Source organism: Stigmatopora nigra, chromosome 13 (assembly GCF_051989575.1).
Source record: "Stigmatopora nigra isolate UIUO_SnigA chromosome 13, RoL_Snig_1.1, whole genome shotgun sequence".
Taxonomy (NCBI): domain Eukaryota; kingdom Metazoa; phylum Chordata; class Actinopteri; order Syngnathiformes; family Syngnathidae; genus Stigmatopora; species Stigmatopora nigra.
Window position 1 is genome coordinate 2486354 of NC_135520.1, and position 23185 is coordinate 2509538.

At 38.3% G+C, this 23185-nt stretch overlaps 1 protein-coding gene across 1 annotated transcript in view; it reads right to left on the minus strand.

The window, feature by feature from the left end:
- ralgapa2 (Ral GTPase activating protein catalytic subunit alpha 2) overlaps nt 1-23185 on the minus strand; it is a 66360-nt gene that overhangs the window by 10821 nt on the left and 32354 nt on the right. Inside the window, exons 35-39 of the mRNA XM_077730873.1 lie at nt 22352-22423; nt 22037-22160; nt 21793-21948; nt 17233-17391; nt 15351-15478 (exon numbers count right to left, since the gene is read on the minus strand). Coding sequence (XP_077586999.1) covers nt 15351-15478; nt 17233-17391; nt 21793-21948; nt 22037-22160; nt 22352-22423 — 639 coding nt within the window. The remainder of the gene's footprint in view (nt 1-15350; nt 15479-17232; nt 17392-21792; nt 21949-22036; nt 22161-22351; nt 22424-23185) is intronic.

Genomic DNA, 23185 nt, shown 5'->3' on the forward strand with positions numbered 1-23185 from the left:
ATTACTTAGCTAGGAGTACAGCATGTTCGTGTTCATATTCAGTCTTTGCTGCCTTTATGTACTAACGAAGGGCAATCAATCAGGGAACACACCCAGAAGGGCCATTTAAGGATTATATTTACATCAAGGGGGTCTATTGTCAGTCATTTTTTGGGGCGAAACATTGACATTTATAATTGCTGTAGACCTAAAATGTCAAAATAATCTAGCTGTAATTTTGTGAGGATGAATTAGGGAATGGGAATTTAATCCCAAAGGCTTTGTAATGTATAGATTTGAGTGTTAAAGGTCTATGCTTTTGGGTTTAAGGTCTATGCTTTTCGGGTTTGGCATTGAAATTGATTGATGGTATTGAAACTAGAGTATTTATTTGTAGTTTTACAGGTTTTAGAGCCATTTACAGGTCAGTTCTCATTTATTTTAGGCCAATTACAGTCTATTGGCAGTTATTTTGTATTCATTTCCCATTGATTTAAACACATTCCTTGGTCATTTCCTATTTAGTGACCGAATATAAACATAAAATGACAAACAAATGAATGGAGAGGCTGCCATTGATTACCATAAACACCAGCAACAGACCATACATGTTGCTCTTATATAAAACTGAAGGACCAAATAATAATGTTTTTTTAAAATTCATATACTTGCTACCTTTAAAACTAGCCTGATGGTAATAAAGGAAATGATTTATGACTGGAACGTTATTCCAACTAAGTGCAAGGTCAATTATAGCCAAACGCATTATTATGCAGCTTAAAAGATAGTATTGCTGACAGATTGGTCGAACCATAGCCACCCAAGACATATGGGTCAACATGCGTGCACATACATATGCATTTGAGTATGTGCATGTATGTATACATATTGATGTGCACTGCCCAGATGGTAGAAGATCAACTCTTGGGGAAAGCATGGGTCAAGCATGTGAGTGGATCAAAGCCAAGGTCAGGGCAGATGCAATGGCCCATGTTCAAGGTGAATCAAGGCCTCAGATGGCTCTTCATTAGCAGGCTGCTCTGTCCCAACTGGACCCCATCGGCCAAAACATCCCCTTCTTTCCATAGGGAGCCGTCCTGAAAAACTACTGTCCATTGGGATCTATTTTGCGCCATGGCCAACCCACCCAATGTGGCGGTCCTTTCTAGCTATGCTCACAAATAGTGGTTGGTGTATAAGTAGGCCCACATAGACACACCCGTAATGCTGACCTCTGATCTGGGGACTCCCAGGAGAGCGTCTTGACCATCCACCCTCAGTCTTTGTGTTGCTAAGTCAGGCTAGTGACAGAAGGCTTCTCGCCATCAGTGACTTTTGACATCCTCTGTAGTTGTTTCATATTCAATCTCAACTCAAAGTAGTAGGACAGTCATGTACTATTTCAAAACCTATTTTTCCAGACAATTCAATTCACCTGCCAACATGATTGCAATTCATTCAAAAACTACATCGATTAACATTGTGACTTTATGTAAGAAACAGTTTAAAAAAATTGAAAAATGACTTAAAGTGCTTTGGATTGTCGTGAACAGAATTTAGAGAAAACCCAATCATTTTGGTCATGATAAAAGTGATATGATCTCATGTCAAGTCACTGAAATAAAACCTTGAGTAAGAGATAATGAGATAAAGTTCCCAACAGAATAAACACAAACTAGAGCAAAAATGGCCGCAAATAACAGCTACACTTGCACACTACAACCAAGGTTAATCCTGTTTGTAAAAGCGCTTGCGGTAAAAGGAGCTCTTGTAGTGAAGAGACAGTTTCGAAACGAGGTGGAGTGTGCCTACGGGTCCTTGACCTCCCTTCTCCACATCTGCCCATTAACCTGGGCCAATCAGCTTGACCTTGAAGAGAAGAGGAACTCGCGAGTACCTCCTCGTCCCATTGACTTTAGGAGTCACATAATTAGGCTGCAACGAGGAAGTGGTGCTCACGAGTGATGGCTTGCCAGGTAGAAAAACCAACAACAACAAGAAAAAATACGTAAATTTAGGTAATATGTTGTTTAAAACCATGCTGAGGCTAATAAAATGTTACTTTAAGGGGTTCAGCAATACATTTTAGCGCAATTTTACTTAGTATTTACTTAAGATGGGCCTGTGTGAGCGATTGAATTATTATTTTTAGGATAAAAACTACATGAGTGTACGTCTATCATTGTCAATGGCAAATTATGGATGTACCATTGGTGTGTCTATGTAATAAATTAGTTTGTTCCAGAAAGGGCTTTGAAACTTTGTATTTTCGTAAGTAGAAACATGTTTTACATTGAATTGGCTTATTTTTTTCCATAATGGTAAATACTACTAATTAAACCCTTCAGAAAAGATAAAGTATACCAATTTTGTATGACATTTCTATTTTAAAAAAAGGAAAATTATTTACAAAAAGGTTATATTACACATTAAGCCAGGTTTTAAAAAATACTGGATATACAAAGTGTATTTACATTTTGTAGGTTGGATTTTTTTCATGTATTTTTCGCATTGAGGCTTTTTGTAACAAGAATATTTCATATGTAGAAGTACCACTGTGTTTAAAGGCATTAAAAATTAATTATATCGTACATTAGATGTGGACTAATGAGAACTAAAGGAGGTTTTAAAGAAATTAGTGTAAAATGAGAAGAATAGAGAGGGCGCACCACATGAAAATGATGGAGAAAAAGAGAATAGAGAAGAAGAAAAAGAAGCAAGAAAGGGGGTAAAGCAGAGCAGGTGTTGATTGGAGGGAGACCGAGCGGCGAGTGCCAGCGGTACCTGTTGTCACAGCGCGGAACTGAAAGTGTGAAGCTTGTCTCAGCAAAGGCCCTCTGAGGTGTTAGGTGATTACGGGGAGACATTTGGGAAGAAGAAGAACATCGCACCAGAGCCAAAGACTGAGGTCACGATAAACGAACGAGTCGAAAAGAACAACATATTGAAAGGAAGTGCCTTAATCAAACAAGATTTGCCATCATGTTACGTCGAAATTGATAATTTAAGCTTTGGTCCAGAACACAGAGCGGTCGCAAAGTGTTGGATTAATTCTGTAATACTATTATATATGTGTGCATTTTATCATTTTTGTATGACAGCTTCTTGATCGACTGATATGACTGACCTTTACCCCTGAATGCAGACCTGGAAGGACGCTTAAGAAATTGCTCCTTTGTGATTACTCGTATATTGTCGTAAATCGTGATGCTCTTTTCGCTTTATTATGGAATTGTTTTGCCAAATGGAGGCTTGTTTGTTTAATTTCCAATGGAGTTGTTTTTGAGTTCCGACCTTAATTGTTATAATTGAATACATGATATGCGATGATTGTTGTTTTTGCGATGCCAGAATGTATTTTCTCTTGCAAGAATATCATCAAAGATGCTAATTTAATTAAATATATACATAATTGAATCAGATATCCCCCTGTATTGTTTTATAATTATATTAAAGTATAATTATTGATGAACCTAACAAAGCAAACTGAGTTCACCTCTCTCTACGATTGGCTGTTCGCTTCAAACCAACAAAAAAGCTGCACACTAGCAACCTTTTAGGTTTGGACCAAACAGGGCAGGCGAAAATACGCCTTAAGATGAAGTAGCAGAACAGTTTGTCCCCATTTTGTGGATGAACATAGACATGGTTACGCACTTTAGAAACTTGCTAAGCAATTGCCTAATTGGGAGCAGGTACATGAAAGTAGAGCTAAGTGGCCCCGAAGGAGTTAGGTCAAATCATGAGCTTGGGTTAATTACACCTCTTGAGGCGTAAGCTTCACCCAACAAGACTTTCCAAGATCCAACCTCAACACCTCTGTACCGTCCATCTGGCAGTCAGACAGCGAGACTGAGCATTATGGCCGTGACATCACTTCTAACCTGTGACATCATGGCTGCCCATCGGTTATTCTGCAAAGCCTTGCCACGGACGTGGAGGAAAAACAGATGCCTGCGAGCTGGCATGGGAACGTTATTTACGACCGGGCTAGAAGAAGCCGTCACCGCATCTCTCAAACAAAACTGACAATTCTCCATTCCACTGGGGAACACTAAAAATCGATTCCTGTCGAGCAACAAATCAGAAGACTGACAACAAAGTTGGGTTTTTGACCTTTGACGACTGTTTGAGTGGACAATGACAAGAAAAATAAAAGGCAAGACCGTATTTTCTTGCATGTAAGCCGTATTTGTCGCTAAAAAAGATGACTGAATCGAGGGTAAGGCTTATATGCGGACAAATTAGAAGATTGACAACAAAGTTGGGTTTTTGATCTTTGATGGCTGCTTATTGGAGTCGAAAATGCCAAGAAAAATAAAAAGCAAGACCATATTTTCTCGCATATAAGTCGTATTTGTCACTAAAAAAAGATGACTTAATCGAGGATATGGCTTATATGCGGACAAATTAGAAGACTGACAACAAAGTTGGGGTTTTGACCTTCGACGGCTGCTTATAGGAAGCAAAAATGACAAAAAATAAAAGAAAAGACCATATTTTCTTGCATACAAGTCGTATTTTTCACTAAAAAAGATGACTGAATCGAGAGTACGGCTTATATGCGGACAAATTAAACTTGACATGCACAAAACTACAAGATGACAAGGACGAATTGTAAAATTCAACAATTTTAAGAGTTTGGCTTATACGCAGATACGGCTTATACGCGAGTAAATATGTTACATGTGCCCAGAGAGCCAACACGACTGGGGCATCAATATTTGTTTAACACAATTTGATTGCGCGCAACACGACGGCCATCAAAGCCTGCTGAGCGTGTGCATTTACATGAAGTGCGTCTGTAATCCATCTCCTTTTCAAAGGAGCCTGGTCTCCATTGATGAGTATTAACATGACAGCCTTAGATGTGTAGTACAATGGGTGGGCATGATTAATCAAACACAGGCCTATTATAATCCAACAGCTTCACAGGGGCCTCCAACGTGCTTTAACAGAAAGTCATAATAAGATGAGCTAGCTACAAAAGGGATGAAGATTAACAGATACAGTTCTCTCAGTGGTGAGGTGAGTGTTCTCTATGAAAGTGTCTTTTGTCAGAAATGGTGACCATAGGGACGTGAATGAGTGGATATATTATTGTGTCAGGGGTATGATTGCCATCCAAGCTTATAACAGGTGATTATGAAAAGTTTTTGGGAGGAAATATTGGCAGGGCGAAGGGAACATCTATCTGATCTCAACTTGAACTTTTAATAAAATGTCAAAGACGGAAGAATGGAGGAGGACAAGCTGAGGCTTTGACTTGGAAAAACTATTTTCCCTTTTGTCATGGAACATGGTTGGAAAATGAGGGTGAAATACATGAGTTTTGTAATGTTGAGAATGGATTTTGAAGTGATATATAACGAAATATGGAAGGAGATTAAATTGGAAACATTTTCAGGATGGACACTACTTATAAAAAAGTGAAATTGTTTTAGTATTTCACTTTCTAAGATGGCATTTTTCCTGGTAATGACCCCAAAAAATATGTTTTTTGCTAAATTCTAGCAAGAAAAGAATGACTTCAGAAATTAACGCATATTTTTATATATTATATATATATTAAAGCATTTTTTTTTGCATTTCCTTGAAATTCTACAGCCAAAATCAAACATTTTGATTTTCTTCCATAAGGATATCACAATATTATACAGAAATTTTATCCCATTAAACATCTATTAACTTAACTGCATCAATTCCTACAATTAATTTCTCCTCTGCCGATTTAATTCTCCCAAAAATCTCTGAAATAACTCCACCACCCCCCATTCTTTGGGATATTTATAAGAATGGAAGACCCTTCTATTAGGGTGCACCTGCCTCACCCACAACTCACCCACCACAAGCATTTGAAACTACATGTCATGGACAATAAGTGAGTTGGTCAACAGTGTAAAAAACAAAACAAAAAAGCTCATCAATAGTCAAAAAAAAAGAGTCCTTGGAAGGAATGGTCGCACAAAACCTTGGGCAAAAGCAGCAAAATAGCGCTGTGTGTTGGCAAGGGCTTTTCTTAATCCTAGCCCCTGGGCTATATTGTGCAGTCAAGCAGGCTATTACATGGCAACAATTAGAGGGGGGGGCCGGAGCCCAACACCTGGTCGTCTCCTATTCTGGCCCTTCAGTGGCAGCTGACTGTACAGTCTCATAGCCAGGTGGCCCTCCTTCAATGACATTAGCTAGTCACTCCAGGGTTAATCAGGAGCCCGCTATCATCCAACGGGCACAGTTCTATTCAAACTTGGGTTGACGTTGGGGGGAAAAGAGAAGGATTTGAGTCTAGGGGTTTAAGAAAAGAAAAATAGTTGGGTTGAAAATTTCTGCTAGAAAGCCCAGGGATATGAACATGGACGGACGGTCCCATGGGAGGAGTTTAGGGCCTCTTGGAATAAATTGGGTGCAATGCTTTGATTGGCTGGAGCCAAGATTGCGGCACGTCAACTGTGCATCCTGCAGATTACAATGGACCTTTTCATGGCTTGACAAAAACAGATGGAGAAGCGGGAAGTGCCATACATCCACACACAGACGGATGGTGATGATGATGCGGGGTAGGGGGGCAAGGGGGGGTTTGGAGTATGAGTGGATCTTGTCAAAGTCGGTGCATACAAAAACAAGTGGGTGTAGCTCTAGCTGTTTGTGCTATATCAACTCGTACAAAGGGTAATAGTAAGGACCCCTCGTTTGGAGATCTCCCGTGTAAATAAAGCTGATTTGAATAAGAAAAAAGCGGTATATTTGTAACCAAATCAGCTAAGCTCATCAATAGTAATTAGAGGCTATACATAAGTAATGAAGAGGTGAGTATGATGGTAAGCAAAAAGCATTGTGGATTAAAAAAGAATCAAAATTGTACACTGAAACAATGAATATTTGCAGTTAGGATGACATCAATAAAAGTTGCTTGCTTGTATGTAACCATTCCAGGATATAATAACCTCATATGAGTGTTCTGTTTGCTTCTGCGAACCACAAAATGTTCTTATTGTGTGACATCAATCCCAATCGCCGGCTGCAGTGGCGAGACAACAAGATTTGGTCGATATGTCTCCGTGCTGCTCCTTGAGCTGCCACTTGAAAATGAAATAGCCCGCGACTATTAACACATCAAAGGTAGATTTCCGGATGAAGGGGCGGGCGACGTGCAGCAATGCATACTTTGGTGTTTTGTCTTTGCGGTTGCTTTGTCTGACATGTCATTGTCCGGCAATGAGAAAAGTTCCATTTTGGACAGCAATGTAAATAGACTGAAATGTCCGATTGGAGGATTTTGTTTGTTTTAACACAGTAAGACCAGGATTTTCACCCACTGTGGTAAAAACGCCATTAATAACAGCCAATTTGTTAACAAGAACCTTTTAAATGGTTCAAAACTAACCCAGAAATGCCCCAAAAATGTCAATAAAAGGACCTATGAACGGAGTATAGTCTAGAAATACACCTCCAAAAAACTAAACAAAAGGAAATGATCCATAATTTATAGAAAGTGACAACGATAGATAAGTTATTTCATTCGGCCCTATCAATCAAAATAGCGCTGTCAATGGTACTGAAAAATGAGCTAGTTTAAGTCAATTGAAAAACAAGGAACTGAAAAAATCTGCAAAACCAAAGTAGGCAACCAGCAAATACTCCAAAATCACTCAAAAGTAACCAACAAACAAGAAGCGCCCTGAAAATACCCCTGAAACTAATAGTTAATGATCTATAAGTACCCTAAAATGACAAGAAAGTGCTACAAAATGTACTGACATCATGCACTAAAGGTCCAATCATTTTGACTGAGAAGCATTTCCAGTCAAAACGGATTGGACGTCAATCATATCCAGCGAATTCCCTTTTTTTGGGCCAAAGATAAAGATAGTTTGCTCGAATGTGACCTGTCAATCAAACTGCAAAAGGGAACAATTGTCCAAGGCCAAACAGAGAGCAGACTCTGCCTTTGAACCTTTTAAACCTGCATTACCACACAACTTATAAATAATCAACTCATTCCTATATAAAAGAACCAATTATAAGCTATTAAAACAACACAGCCTTGGCAAAATGCACGGTAAAATTCTCATCCCTTGAGAAAACGAACCAAAAAAGTGACCTCCAAAAAATCCCAAGGCCACATCAGAGAGCAAAAGATTCCGTCGCAGAATGACGAGTGACATTTCAGTGACATTTCCACCAGGCGAAATATCTATGGATATGTTTAAATGCGACATTGGGGGGGACGTGGTGGGCCTTTCGGAGGAGGGGGGAGGTGGGTTACCCCGCTCGGTGGCTGGTGATGAGGAGGCTGGACTCGGAGAGATTGAATGGTAATCACTAGAGCGCAGATAATGGATGATTGAAGGCTCTTTCTACGCCGCTGTTGGATTTCAATATCAGAGAGGCCCTGGAATTGGGATTCTTATCATGGGGCGGCGCGTGGAACAAAGGGGAGCCGAGTGTGAAATATGGGCTCCAACTCAGGCACACGACCACGGCGATTAGCACAAGGATAAAAAAAGGCAGGCCAAACAAAAGGGGGCAGCTTTAACCGGACAAAAGACTGTCCGCTGCCTTGTAACAAGAGACACCGAAGAGAAAAAAAAGGGACATAAAAGGGCGGGAGGGTTGTACTTTACTTGCTAGGACAGGGGACAAGACAAGAGTTTGTTCGGATGGCTGGAAGTGTGGATGAATAGCGGCGGAGCCAAATGTTTCCCAAGTCTTCCAGACTCCCCGCCTAGGAGGAGGAGGAGGAATAAAGGACCAGCGGGAATGAAACGTAATACCACACCCCGACTGGCGGCCATTCATAGTCCAGGGGACCATTGATGGGTAGACATAAGGACTTGGTGTCTAGTCCAGGACTTGTGGTGTAGAAAAACAACAACAAAAACTGCTTATTAACCCATACTTCGAGAAGGGGAGACAAAAGAGAGGAAAACAAAACCGAAGTAATCAATGAGAATGTGGAATATTGGGGGTTTGTGTGGAGTGAGTGAGTGAAGGGGTGGGGGGTATAACCTGAGAGGGTTAACAGCTTTTTTTTCTTTAGTCTAGTGGTGGATGCGTACAGGGCGGAGAAAGAAAGTTCATTAATTAAACAAGGCTAGGGGAACAGATGGAATGGCTAGCTGGATGCTAATCACTTAAAGCGGACAGATATGTCCTGGCTTTGAAGTACTGCGAAGGAGTGGGCTAGGTCTAAGAATGATGTGACGTATTATTGGGGTAATAATTGGGAGAAATATGATTTATATTTCAGGGAGTAGAGAGGTAATAATTTGTTGCTTTGTTTCCTGATCACTGCCATTTAATGATTGATTTATAGTTAATATAATTTCCTTATATCAAAATAAAATATTTGCAAGAGCATTTTTGGGGCTCCCTTGCTTATGTGTATATATGTATATGTGTATATGTGTGTATATGTTTGTGCATGTGTATATATGTGTATATACGTGTATATATGTGTATATATGTGTATATATGTTTATATGTGTATATATGTGTATATATGTGTATATATGTTTAGATGTGTATCTATGTATATCTATGTGTATCTATGTGTATCTATGTGTATATATGTGTATCTATGTGTATCTATATGTATATATGTGTATATATATTTAACAGAAGCCATTAAAACGCCAGAAAGATGAAAAAAAAACAAGTTGAACTTGACTATTGGTGGCAGGCCCAGCCAACCTATTAAAAAGAGTTACTTTTAATCCAAAAAAATACGATATATACAAATTGGAAGTTAATAATGTGAACTCTGCCTTTTTTAAAAATCTATATTCATAATAGTGTGAATTGCGAGCAGCAAGAAACGTGGAACAAAACACCGTCAACTTTGTTCTTTGTCACTTTACAGTGGACAAACGGACAGATGTCGGACATGAATGGATAACAGACGGACACAGGAGGGGAGGAGCTAAAAGATGTTCAAGATCATCAGTATACTGAACACTTGATATTGTCATATTTCAAATCTCCAGAAAAAAACCCAATTGGCATTAGGCTGACTTTACAATGATAAACACCTTCATTTTCAGGGCACAGTTTGACGCCAGCCTCGTTTGGGCGTGAACAAACAGAGCTCTGCGTCCTGCTGTTGGTCCGTCTGGCTCCACGCCCGCTTTACCTGTATTTAAAAAGGGGGCGTACCCGTGAACCTTAGGACGAGCTGAGCTTGGCCTCGGGGGCTTTTTATTTTGGGGTGCGGGTGCTTATATGTGTGTGTAGGAGGGGGCGTTTAGCAAAAAGAAAAAAAATGAGTAATGCTATGAGTCATTCTACATTAGCAGCAGGGGAGAGACAGACAAGGGAGGGAGTGGATACGAGGGGGCGTGGGGAGAGAATACTTTTGCATGTTGTATGACGCTAGACGCCATATGCCATCCGAGCTGGACTGCCTCCTGAGTCAGGGCTCTTGCTTTGACAGACCCTAGCTAGCCCACCCCCCTTTTTCTTCATTTTGTCAAAGCTTCCCTAGTTTTCCGCCAAATAAAACCGCCACTATCTCAACCTCGGTCAATTACGACAAGGTTTGAAGTAGTAGTGGATGTACTTGGTTGTGTTGTGTATTAGTGTGAGGGGGTCCGATAGGTTGGCGCGATGGTGGTACTCAGTGATCTGAACACATCGGACATTGTCATGAGTCCCGGCAGGAACAGCTGGTCAGCTGGAGAGAAGGGTGAGACGGGGGGGAAGGGTAAAAGGAGGGGAAAAAAAACCGAGAGGCAGTGCGCTACACTGATAATAGGATTAGGTTAAAACATTCAGTGGGGGAAAAGAAGACCCCCCTTTCAAAATACACACACATATACACAGTGGCTCCTCAAATATGGCATAAACTTTCAAGCACACACTCTAATGTAACAAAATAACTGCAATCGGGGAAAATATCGGTCATAGAGTGTAACATGGCAACCTCATATCTGGCAACGCAAGTGTTTGAATAATGTAATGTTTTCTGTCCTATAGCGGATGCTTTTTTTTAAAAAATGGAGGAAGTTCACTTGTTACACACATGAATTGAGAAGATGGAACACACCCAGAGTATTATGGACTAGCGTTTGGCATCTGACTGTGCCCGCTGGAGCACTGCAGAGTCCTCAGTGATATGAATTGGCTTGTATTATCCATGAGACCGCATACAGTTATGGCACAACAGCTGGCAAATTAGAGCGATCAAGGGTGCTTAATAATTCATGTGAGACAACACTAACATGACAGATCCTATTCATGACACCCTATCAGGCATGGAGCCCACTTTCATCTGGGTTAGGTGAGGAATCTTCATGGCTTACAAAAGACGATAATTCAGAATGGACAAAGATGCATTGGATGAGGGGAAAGAATGGGGAAAAAGTGCATGAAAATGCCATTGGAGTTGACCCAATCACATATTTTCGCGCCCGGGTTCGAAGCTGACCAGATTTTTAGTAGCCATCCGAAAGGTTTCAATATTAAAACATATACTTTTTGTTCCCTTGTAGCTATTAAAAATAATATTCAATATAAAGTATTTTTCTACCCAGTTCAAGTCTTCTAAAAATGCACACCAGATTCCATTTTTTTTGTAAAATTGCACTCAGATTGAGGGGTACTAAGAGATGATGGCCGACTTTGTCCCTTTTCAAGTTTCCTCTGAAAAGACGAGACCTAATCTCATGACCACACACGCGCGCCACAAACGATATACCCCCCATCCAAACAAAAAAAAAACCTAGCTCGCATGACTGGCGAAGGGCAGGAACAGATTATAGTTATTGATCGGTGCCTGGAGATGGTTGTGTGTCACAAACGAGGATTGGGGGGAAGGTGTTCAAAAACTATTGATTCCGTCCAATAGCAAGGCGAGGTCTCCGAATCAAGGTCAGCATTGTACTATCGCACTTATTAGAAATTTGTCATCTTTAAAACACACAGTTTTTTACTCTTAACAATATCATTTTGAGCGAAGGAAAGTGCTGGTTGAAGAGAGGAATGAATCTTGGCTACTGAATGAAGACATTATTCACCCCTTTTAGACTACTAAATTTTCTCGCGTACTGTTTAATATCCAAGTACTGTTTAATATCTAAGTACTGTTTAATATCGAAGTACTGTTTAATATCGAAGTACTGTTTAATATCTAAGTACTGTTTAATATCTAAGTACTGTTTAATATCCAAGTACTGTTTAATATCCAAGTACTGTTTAATATCCAAGTACTGTTTAATATCTAAGTACAGTTTAATATCTAAGTACTGTTCAATATCCAAGTACTGTTTAATATCTAAGTACTGTTTAATATCTAAGTACTGTTTAATATCCAAGTACTGTTGAAACCAGCTCTCAAAATTATATTCATGAGTTTAATATCTAAATATCTACTGTTTTCAAGAGTACTTAGATATTAAACTCATGAATATAATTTTGAGAGCTGGTTTCAACAGTAAACTCTGTCACCATTTGATTCAGTCATTTTTTGAGTTACAAATAAGGCTTAAACGTGAGAAAATACATTAATACTTCATACTTCATTTTTACATGCCGCTCCTTAAAAGAGACGACAAATGACATTCACTTTGTCGCTGATAAAATGACGGAAATACGTTTGGATGAAAACAGACATTTAGCAGTCAAAAGCATTTAAAAAGCAATTGAAAACGACAGAGTACAATGCGCAAAAAAACAAACCCCAAAAAAGCCAGGCCAGCTGCATTTTCCATCAGCCGCCTTAAATAATAAATGATACATTACGAGTTGCCCGTAAGAGGCTTATTGTTGGATAATTGATTGCACTTGACAGGCGATATTAGGTAAATTAAAATTGAACGATACAAAAACCTAGCTAAGATTCCACATAAAGAAAAGAACTACTAAAGATATGACGAAAAGAGTACATAGAGTTTATGTGTCGAGGGTAGGGAAGGATTTATCTGTAAAAAAAACCCTCCCGTGCCTGTATTTTTGGAAAAATGTAGCCGGTGGTCATTTTCTACAACAAATCCTATTAGACCGAGAGATCCTAGGAGTGTTACAACAGACTGTCGGAGTCCTCTCCAGCCTTGATACGTTGCGAGAGAGGGGGGCCGGAGCGTCATTCTGGCCTTTTATCAAGACACATGGGGGTCATACAGCTTCTCTTTGAAGAAATATTCAACTAATTACCTTGGAGAGTGGCCTCACAGCTAGAGAGCAGCCTACCGAGTGTTAAAGCATTGTGCTGGGGTAAACTAAGGATGAGGATTTCGCCCGGAAATGGGTGGCGGCGGCCATTGTTCCACAATGAAAGATAAAAGAGCCGCGTATCAAAAAAGAAGATAGAAAAATGCACAGCGGCGTCGGGAAAAAAAGGGAAAGCTTGTGGACTGAAAGGCCTTCAAGGACTTGAGCCTTATTTTTTTTGTTGTATATAGACATGGTCAGACCAAAGTAGTCATTCATTACTTCCCTTAACCTTCACTTCAGACAAACAGCAGAAGGACAAGCGGATACTGGCAAGCGTGTTTGGCGAGCCTGGCACGTCATTCGGCACGGATCTCAGACGGCAAAATGCCCGGAAGTCTATCAACAGAACTCTTAAAATCGACTCCCTTCTCTAGACCAACTTGACTAGCCTACGTTTCTCCTAAGGAATGCTAGGTGAGAATTTCAAGGCCCTGGAAAGTTCTTCATAACATCCCTACACTTCTTTCGAGGCTAATAGGGGCGGGAACTATGCGTTTGGCTCCTCCCCCGCTTGGCCCCGAGAGACACACAGGGCTAATTCTCTTGGCGTTGGGTAACAGACATCTGTCACTCAGCACGCCTCGGGGGATACAAACACAAGGCCTGATGGAGACAATGTGAGGACCAGAAGATGTGCAACAGCAGATACATACTTACACATTCGACTGTAAGGCAACGTGGGGGTTATTCATCGGATTTTACGGACTATGAATCGCACCTTTTTCAAAGTTTGGCGGGGTAGTGGGACTAATAAATGTTTATTTTTTCACTAGGGCCAAAGACTTTTGTGTTTTGGTTATTTTTTAAGGTTAAAGCTATCTAAAAAACACATGTTAACAGATGCCTATTTAGCCTGTTGTTTTTGCAGTTACTATTATTACTTTAATGAATGTTTGTTCTTGGTTTCTTATCAAATAAAAACCTGAACTCCTGAAAATAGAGCCAATAGTCTAGTGCTACTTATATATTTTTCCTCTTTATTGTGTACTAAATAATACTCAACTGTGACTTATAATATGTACGTATGTATATATTTTTAGTCTAGTGCAACTTATATATTTTTCTTCTTCAATGTGTACTGAATAATACTCAACTACGACATATAATATGTACGTATATATATTTTTCTTCACTTTGACCAGACCCTCTTATGTTATTCTTAAGATATATCTATCTAAAAAAAGCAGTTAGATTAACATATCTATTCACCATGTCCTCCATGTTACTACTAAAATATTAATATTTGTTCTTAGCTTCTAATCAATTAAAAATCCAACTTATCCTCCAGTGCAACATATATATTTTTGTCTAATCTTCATCTGCTCCGACTTATCAGCCTAAAAACACACTATACACTGAATAATTTCAACTTTGAGGAAACATTGACTTTCCAACATAAAAACAATAGATGCTACCCTCTCCCCAAAACTACACTGGGGGGGTAAAGTTACCATAGCAACCGTCTGAAGGGCTGCGGTGAGGCAGTGCTGTACATGCTGTCCGAGAAGAAGCAGGGTGTTATGAGAGATCAGGTTTCCCCCTCCAGGGGCCATCCGGAGCCTCTTACATCCACCCCCCCACTCCCCACTCCCCACACACAAATACATAGACACACACACCCACCCACACCTCAAATCTCCCCTCCCAATCCAGTGCCGCTGGCATTCACATGCTAATTTATCTCCATTGGTGATTACATTCCCTTTAAACCAACTGACAACTACAGCTGGAGTCAGGCCCTTAACGGAACACGGTTGGGTCTCTACATGTGTGTGTATGTGTGTATGTGTGTGTGTATAATATTGGTAGATGTGGCTCTAATTTGGGCCCTCCTTGTGCTCTATAAAATGGCAGTAATAGATGATGACACATTATCTGTGCTCGTACGACAAACAGGTCCACGTAGTCCCCCGCGCCGCTTCAGGCTGTGCAACAGCCTAGGCTTAATAGCTGTATGCAAATTTGACCAGCCAATAAAGATCAAGATTCAAGTCTCTGTACATTGCCCTGACGCTGACTATGCTGAAAATATCATTTTGTTTTTGGTTGTAAATCGAGAGGTTTTAGAAAATGTACTGATATTTATGTTTGTTTTTTAAAATACTATGTTGGTGGGAGGAAAATGTGTGTTTATGGAGGGAGCAGTAAGAAGAAAAGGATACAAACTCTGGTAGAGAGTGAGTCGGGATTTGACAGCTCTGCTGGCGTTGATGCAAGTGGCCCGCACTAAGCTTGGCAGCAGCTTACCGTTGATGATGGCGCCGTTAAAAAGAGGCCCAAAGAATGGAACCTGGGAAAATTCATGAGAAAAAAAATGTAAAAACAGACAAGTAGAGATGTTCCCATGCTCAATTTTGAGTCCAATTCAACTTTTTTCAAGATATGTGACCAAAAAATATATATAATCGGTATAGTACTATCAAAGTGAGCCCTGATGGTACCTTCTAAAGAAATGCTGTGGTTACAAAAATGACTAATGTTATTATTATGGTTGTATTTTCCAGGCTATCTGCGACTCAAGTGAACCAAATATCAGTTTTTTCTCTCTCTGACAGCATGTTATGTTGTTTTTTTTCTTTAATTTATTTAAAAGCTATCTTAAGTGTAATCTTAACGGATGCCTATAGAGCCTGTTCATTTACTATTGTTATTTTAACATATGTTTGTTCTTGATTTCTGACCTGATAAAAAAATGTCCCTTCCAATAATGCCACTTACACACCAGTGCGACTTATATATTAAAAAAAATATATATATAGATAGATTTTTTTGAGGGGGCTGATTAGACTTATAGTCTGAAAAATACGGTAGTTACTAGTGCTTACATTTTGATTGACAGCCCCTGAAAAGCACGATTTTACTAAAAACCCACTTCACCACTGGATCGGATTCATCTTATGACCAAAGTCGATACTTTTAAAACAAGACGCCAATAGCTTGATGAGCTAAAGTTAATTTAATCCATCCTCTGAAACCATGTAAATTCCATAAATAAGGTTGATTAAAAAATTCACACTGACCGTTTTTCCATCTGTTTAAAGGCGCTTCAATCCTTAAGTGGATGCTGTCTAACTATGCATGACAGGCGCATGTATTGAATGAGAATCAACGTATGGTAAATGAAATTAAAATGACAATCAATAGCTAACAATGCCCCCATATTGAGCTACACAACAAACACAAAGCCACAATCAGCATTTTAGCAGCGGCTAGCGAGTGTGTGGGCACACGCGTCTGTTCACGCCGGCCCTTAATCACTGAGGCCCAATGGTCATTGACCTGGAAGTTGACGGGAATGTCAAAGTCCCTCCTAAAAGGTCCTGCTGTCTTCAACTTGGTAATTTAAAGAGTATAATAGCAAGTCAAATTATACAACAAAAGGACTTAAAGTAGATTATTATTAATTGATTGGTCACAAAACTACATTGACAGATGGGATGATGGGACCATCAAATTAAGATTTTATTTCAAAATACAAAGTGCTTCTGGTCTTTGGTAGGCTTTTAATTTGGGAAGGGTGTCTTTTTATTTATAATTAATGCATTTAATTAAAAGCTAAGGCTACTATAACGTTTAATATTACCCACAAGAGCTTTTATTTGCATGTATATCATTCTGAATAGCAACACTTTGCATAGCAGTTAATGTAATTAAAAAAAAGAGGAATGTTGAGTAAAATAGATTTACGGGTGAGTGAAATAATAGACAGAATAAATTAATGTGAATTAAGTAAAGTTTGTGATGCTTTTTTAAGCATTTCAAGTATGTTAAGCGATGTCTATTTAGTATTGAAAGCTTTAAATCTCATTATACTTGTATAATGACAATAAAACATATATATGCATATACATATACGTATACATATACACATACACATACACATACACATACACATATACATATACATATACATATACATATACATATACATATACATATACATATACATATACATATACATATACATATACATATACATGGATAAGTCTACTTAACAAATGTGTTTGCATAATAGTTGCACAGAAAACTAAGACTGTTGCTTACCTGTGGTTTTTTCATGATTTGGATGAAATACATGTGGTTCTCCATGGGATAGATGACAATCAGAACATCTCCAAAGTCAGTTGGAATGATGCCACGCCGATAATCCCTGGTGTGCTCTGACCACACAATGTGTACCTCATCATTTCCAAGGTGACGAAGCTGCCAAACAAACAAAATCAAATTAATCAAGAGATTGGCCACCACCGCATCTGCACTCATTTTCCTGTAATAGTGATGTAGACAATCAACATTAATGTCGTAGGATATGGCAATTATTTATCCAATTGCTTTATTATTAGGACCCAAAATTGTAGACAGAAATATGGATGTGACTTACCGTATTTTCCGGACTATAAATAAGACTTTTTCCTATTTTGCGACTTACATTCAAGTGCGACTTATGTTTTTTCTTCTTCTTTCTGATCAATGACAAACTATTATCTTGTTTTATTTAGGCTATAAAACATGTTAAGCTAACAAATAGCTATTTAGCCTATTGTTGTCTATGTATTTAGATTTTATTTTGTGTGTTTTGAAATTTTAACGCATGATTATATTATGTTTTGGTGGAAAAAAATGCCTTTCCAAAAATATGACAATAATTTTTCCTATCTTTATTAACTTTATATAGTAGATTGGTCATTTATAACCGGTCAGTGTTCTATTTTGAAGCAAAATAAATTTTCCTCCAGCATTTTACCTGTTGCTGTAAATGTTTTTTTCTGGTTGAAAGCCTTTTTAATAAACAATATAAAATAACTAATACAGCAGGTACAAGCACAAGTCCAGTATTTATCATTAATTTCCAAACTTTGTAAACAAATTAAACACAGGTCTACCTTTAAGGATTGACTCTTTTATAGTGTTTTAAGCGTGTATTGAAATTGACAAGCAAAAATGCAGAAAATTGAGCATTTTAAAACCAATAATTCAAATCCAATTAACTTACCCATCGTAGAATAAATTGCTTCCCATTACCACTCTATTCAGAAACATAAATAAAAGCAGGCAGGACAAGAGTGTACACTTAAAAGAGCAGGAAATTGACTGACGCTACTTTTTGAAATAGGTAAAGAGCTTCATCCAAAGATAAATAAAAACACAGCTACCATGTATTGTATCTTCTAAATAAGTCTAAATCGCATATAAACGGACAATTTAGCAACTTTTTTTGTTGACTTGGTGTCATAGACACTGAAAATTAAGACTCTGCTTAGATGAAAACATCTGCCAATGTACTATGGGACTAATGAGCCATTAGAAAACATGCCCTTGCCACCAAAAATGCAATTAGTGCATTCTATTATGAGCCCTTAATTATGCTAATTCTTTAATCTTAAACAAACGCACGGCATGTTGATTACCGTTCTCTATCTTCGCAGGTATTAAAACCAAGTCAGTCACTAGGATAATTTCAGGGAAATGTTGAATATGTATTTGCTTCGAACAATTAGCAATGTGGTGTTAATTTGGGTTAAGATATTTAGCATTTGGATGAGAGGAGTAACAAGTTTAATTAGGATGCTTATACTCCAATTTATTTACTTGTTAAGCAAATGGGGAAAGAAATAGGACTTGGTTATTTATTTATATGAAAAGAATGTGAAGTCAAAGGGTGTCGGAGGCCAGCCAATTAGCTGCTTTTGACCTTCCACCTACATGTTGAGGCTCAATAAAAGATGGATGCAAAATATGAGAGGATCTGAGAAGACTGAGGACTCCTGTTTATGGGTGTTACATGTCCAAATAGTGATATATATCGCAATTAATATACTCTAGCCAAGAATGGATGCATCGTAAGGAAAAAGATGGAACTGTCCATGGTGCTAGCTCCATTTTCCACCAGCAAAATAACACAATATTATCTCATTAGCTACTCATAAAGTTACAAAACTTCTTTTCCCTGTTAAATAGTTGTACTTAAGAATAATACAGACCCATGAACCGACAATTTCTGTATCGCCATAGTTATATATCACAATTGATGAACTCTCGCCAAGAATGGATGTATCATATAGAAAAAGATGGAACTGTCCATGGTGCTAGCTCCATTTCCCACCAACAAAATAACACACTATCTCATTAGTTACTCATAAAGTCACCAAACTTTTTTCCCCTGTTAAATAGTTGTACTTAACAATAATACAGAATGATTTCCTGACCTATGAACCAATATTTTCTGTATCGCTATATCGTAAGATCATTTTAGTGAGCTTTGTATTGTAAATTGTTCCACCAAAAGGGTTCCACCCATACTATTTATTTTACCTAAAACAACAACCTTCGGTTACCAATTTAAGCTTCAGATTGAAAAAGCTTTGGCTATCACGCACACACATTCAAGCACATACACACCTACATGCGCAGTTTGACCGCAACTGGGCAAGTTGCTTCCATAAATGCATTACAGAGGCCAGCTGCTACTGCGGCAGTCTGTGCTGCGCAACAACACACAATTGGATTGAGGAATTTGTGCCCCCCCCCCCCTTCTTCTTCACATTTGATTTGGTTGTTTGCTTTGACCTCCACTCATCCTCCTTTTTTTTACCAACAGAACATCCCAGTATGTCTCTTTGGCCCCAGGCAGTAAAGTAGAAGACGGCTGGACTAAAGCGTTATTTTTAAATTGACATGGAAAACATCCCACTCAAGCAGAGATGAAGCCTATTTTTTTATTTCTTTTTGGATTCCTACTACTTCAACAACCATTGGAAGTATTGAAAGTGCACTGAAAAAAATGGGTTGTATATAGTTTGGTTAAGAAAGCATAAGCAAGTATTTCTTATGGTGGAATGGATAGATAAAAGGGGGTCTTTTCAGGTTTGGAAAAGCACAATTTAAGACTTTTTATGGCTTTTTCTGAAGACCTTGGTTAATACAATTTACCAAAAACATTAGGAAAAATTGTAGGCCCAGGATTATTTGACAAGTGGCGTATTTTCCGGACTATAAGCCGCACTTTGTTTCCATAGTTTGGCTGGGTCTGCAACTAATACTCTAAGTACGACTTGTATATCTAATAAACCCCCTAACCCAACTCGGACCAACTTTTAAAAGGCAATAATTATCCGAAAAGCTTATGTTAACATAACCCTATTTAGTCTATTGTTACTTTAACTCATGTTTGTTATTAGTTTCTGATTAAATAAAAATCTGGCCGCAAAAAAATCCAACTTATATCTATTTTTTTCTCTTCATTGTGTATTATTTGGCTGTTTCAACTTAAAATCTGAAGAATAAAAAGTTGGATTTAAGACTTCATTACACTTTTAAAGACTGATGCAGAAAAAAACCCAGCAAAAAAACACCCTAAATTGTAAAAGTTAATGCCTATTTCCCACCCATAAATAAGCACAAGTTCGGTATAGGTTTTGGAATTTGTAGTTGGGTATTTTTTGGCACAAGGTCCATGCAGGACTGAACTAGGGTTAGATCTGGGGGAGGCCTGATTAATTTCCCTTCCCAGCAGGGTACCGTATGAGAAGATTGGTAGCATGGGCAGAGGCCTTTGCGGCTCATTTCTACGCGCTAACTGTTCCTTGTGTACTACAGTCTTGAATCTGACCGCAGAAGCCAATTGATCGCTCCCGCGGAGGCAGCAGAAATTGGATAAAAGAATCCTGCCGGCATCCGTCCGGCGCCCGCTGGAGCGGCCAGAGATAATGGCTGAATCCGGGCCCTGGTCACAGCACGCAGGGAGGGGGGCGGGGAATAGCAGAATCATAGTCATTACCCCAGCGGCAAATGCACTCGCAAAGCTGCCACTCTCGACTCGTCATGCCTGCTTGCCAGGGTCACTAATCAATGGTCACACTCTGGAGTCACACCTACCGATCACAGCTTAACACCAAGCTGAAGGACATGTGTCTTTATGTGGACAACTAATAAAGGCAAGCGGGACTGTGTGGTCATTTCACTGCATTAAACTTTTTCTGTCAAAAGTCAAATTGGCCTACAAAGAAGAGTCAATTCAGGCTACATTTAATTGGATCTATTAGCTTTGGCACTAGATGGAGAAAGTTATGTATTAGTTTTTATATTTTCTGATCTTTGTGGGAAACTGTAGAATTTCAGAATTTTGTCTAATGTTATGTTTGTGTCAATAATTCTTTTAATGCAGTCTTGGATGTAATTTTTTTGCAATTTTTTTGCAGTTAATGGACTTTTTGTCTTTTGTGTCAAAGTGGCGGCTCAGGGGCCAAATCTGGCTCGCTGCATCATTTTGTGCGGCCCGGGAAAGTAAATTATGAGTGCCGAATTTCTGTTTTAGGATCAAATTAAAATGAAGAGTATAGATGTATATTAAATTTCCTGATTTACCCCCTTTTAAGTCAATAATTATAAATTTTTAATCATTTTTTTCTGTGTTTTTAGTTCAAAAATCATTTAGTAAAATCTAAAAATGTATTTAAAAAAAGCTAAAATAAACATTGTTTTAGATCTATTAAAAACTGAATATTCAGGGCTTTTAATCCAGTTCTTTAAATCCATTTATAAACAAAAAAATCTAAATATTATATCTAAAATGGTCCAAGGTTGCCATTTTTACTTATGAGGTACCTTTTTGGTGAGTGAATCATCAGAATCAGATGGCATACGCGTCGAGACATGAAAGATGGCCTCCACAGTGGAAGTAGCATAGTAAGGTGCGGTTAACCCCGTGCTGCCGTTCCTCTGGAGGCCGCCCATAAAACCACAGTGTGTGGCCAGGTCCACCTGATGAATATATATTTTCTGATTAACACCTTGCATGACTAAATAGGTCCACTTTGTTATGAATACAAATACATCTGTTAATAAGTACCTCCCAGCCCAGCCCAGAGACAAAGTCTTCGTAAGATTGGCTGCCGGAACTGTTGGACAAGATGGAGCATTTGTCTTCTTGGCCTTCACCAATGTAGAACACGGCGATCTTGTGAGTTTCTCGACTTAAGGACAAGAAAAGAAGACATTTTAAGTGAAAGAGACACAAATTGTAGTCACTCAAAGTGGAAATCAGGCCTACATTTTTCAATATTTTCCATTTTTAACAGATTATATGTTAGTCACAATATGAAAAATAGAGTACAGCAACAATATTACTGATATAGATAAATAATAAATGACAAAAATGACTCACCATTGTCGAGAATCCAAGTTCTTTAGTTCCCTTAAAAGTTTGGAGTTCTTCTTTAGCAAATGAAAGTTTTTCCTGTTTAGCCAAAAACAGTACAAAGTTAGTCCATATTTATTATTTTTGTGCAGTAAATAAAGAAAAAAATAAAACCTTAATATCACTAGCGTAATTCCAAAATTGTATTTTTTGTAAGGGGGAAAGTATTTGCAAATATGCAAAAAGTACTATAGAGAATTCATGGCTATTTGATCAAATATGGAGATAAAAAAAAAAAAAAAAAATCTCAAACTACTCCCTTTAAGCCTAATTGAAAAAGCCTCAGGTGCAAGTGGCAATCTCCCAAGCTGTGCGCATGTTATGCCATCACATTTAAGAGGTGCAAGTTTTTTAATTTGCGGGTGGCATCATAAAAATGTGGCCGTGCATGGTAGACCTTTATGTACTTTTACCCTGTGGAGAGGAGGATTAATAAGGCTTTTAGAATGACTCTCTTAAGAGTCATAAGCCAACAATTGAATTACTTGTCGGCTATATGGAAGATAACATAAATGGAAATAGTATGTTATATACTAAGAGTATGACAATCTATCCAAACTGTGATAATATTAGGATTTATCGTTCAATAAAAGTGTTTCTAAAAATAAATTATAATGTGTATGTACACGTATTTGTATAGGTATAGGAATATGTTTATGTATATGTATAGGAATATCTATAGGAATATGTATTTGTATAGGAATATCTATAGGAATATGTATATGTATAGGAATATGTATGTATATGTATGTGTATATGTATATATGTATAGGAATATGTATGTATATGTATGTGTATGTG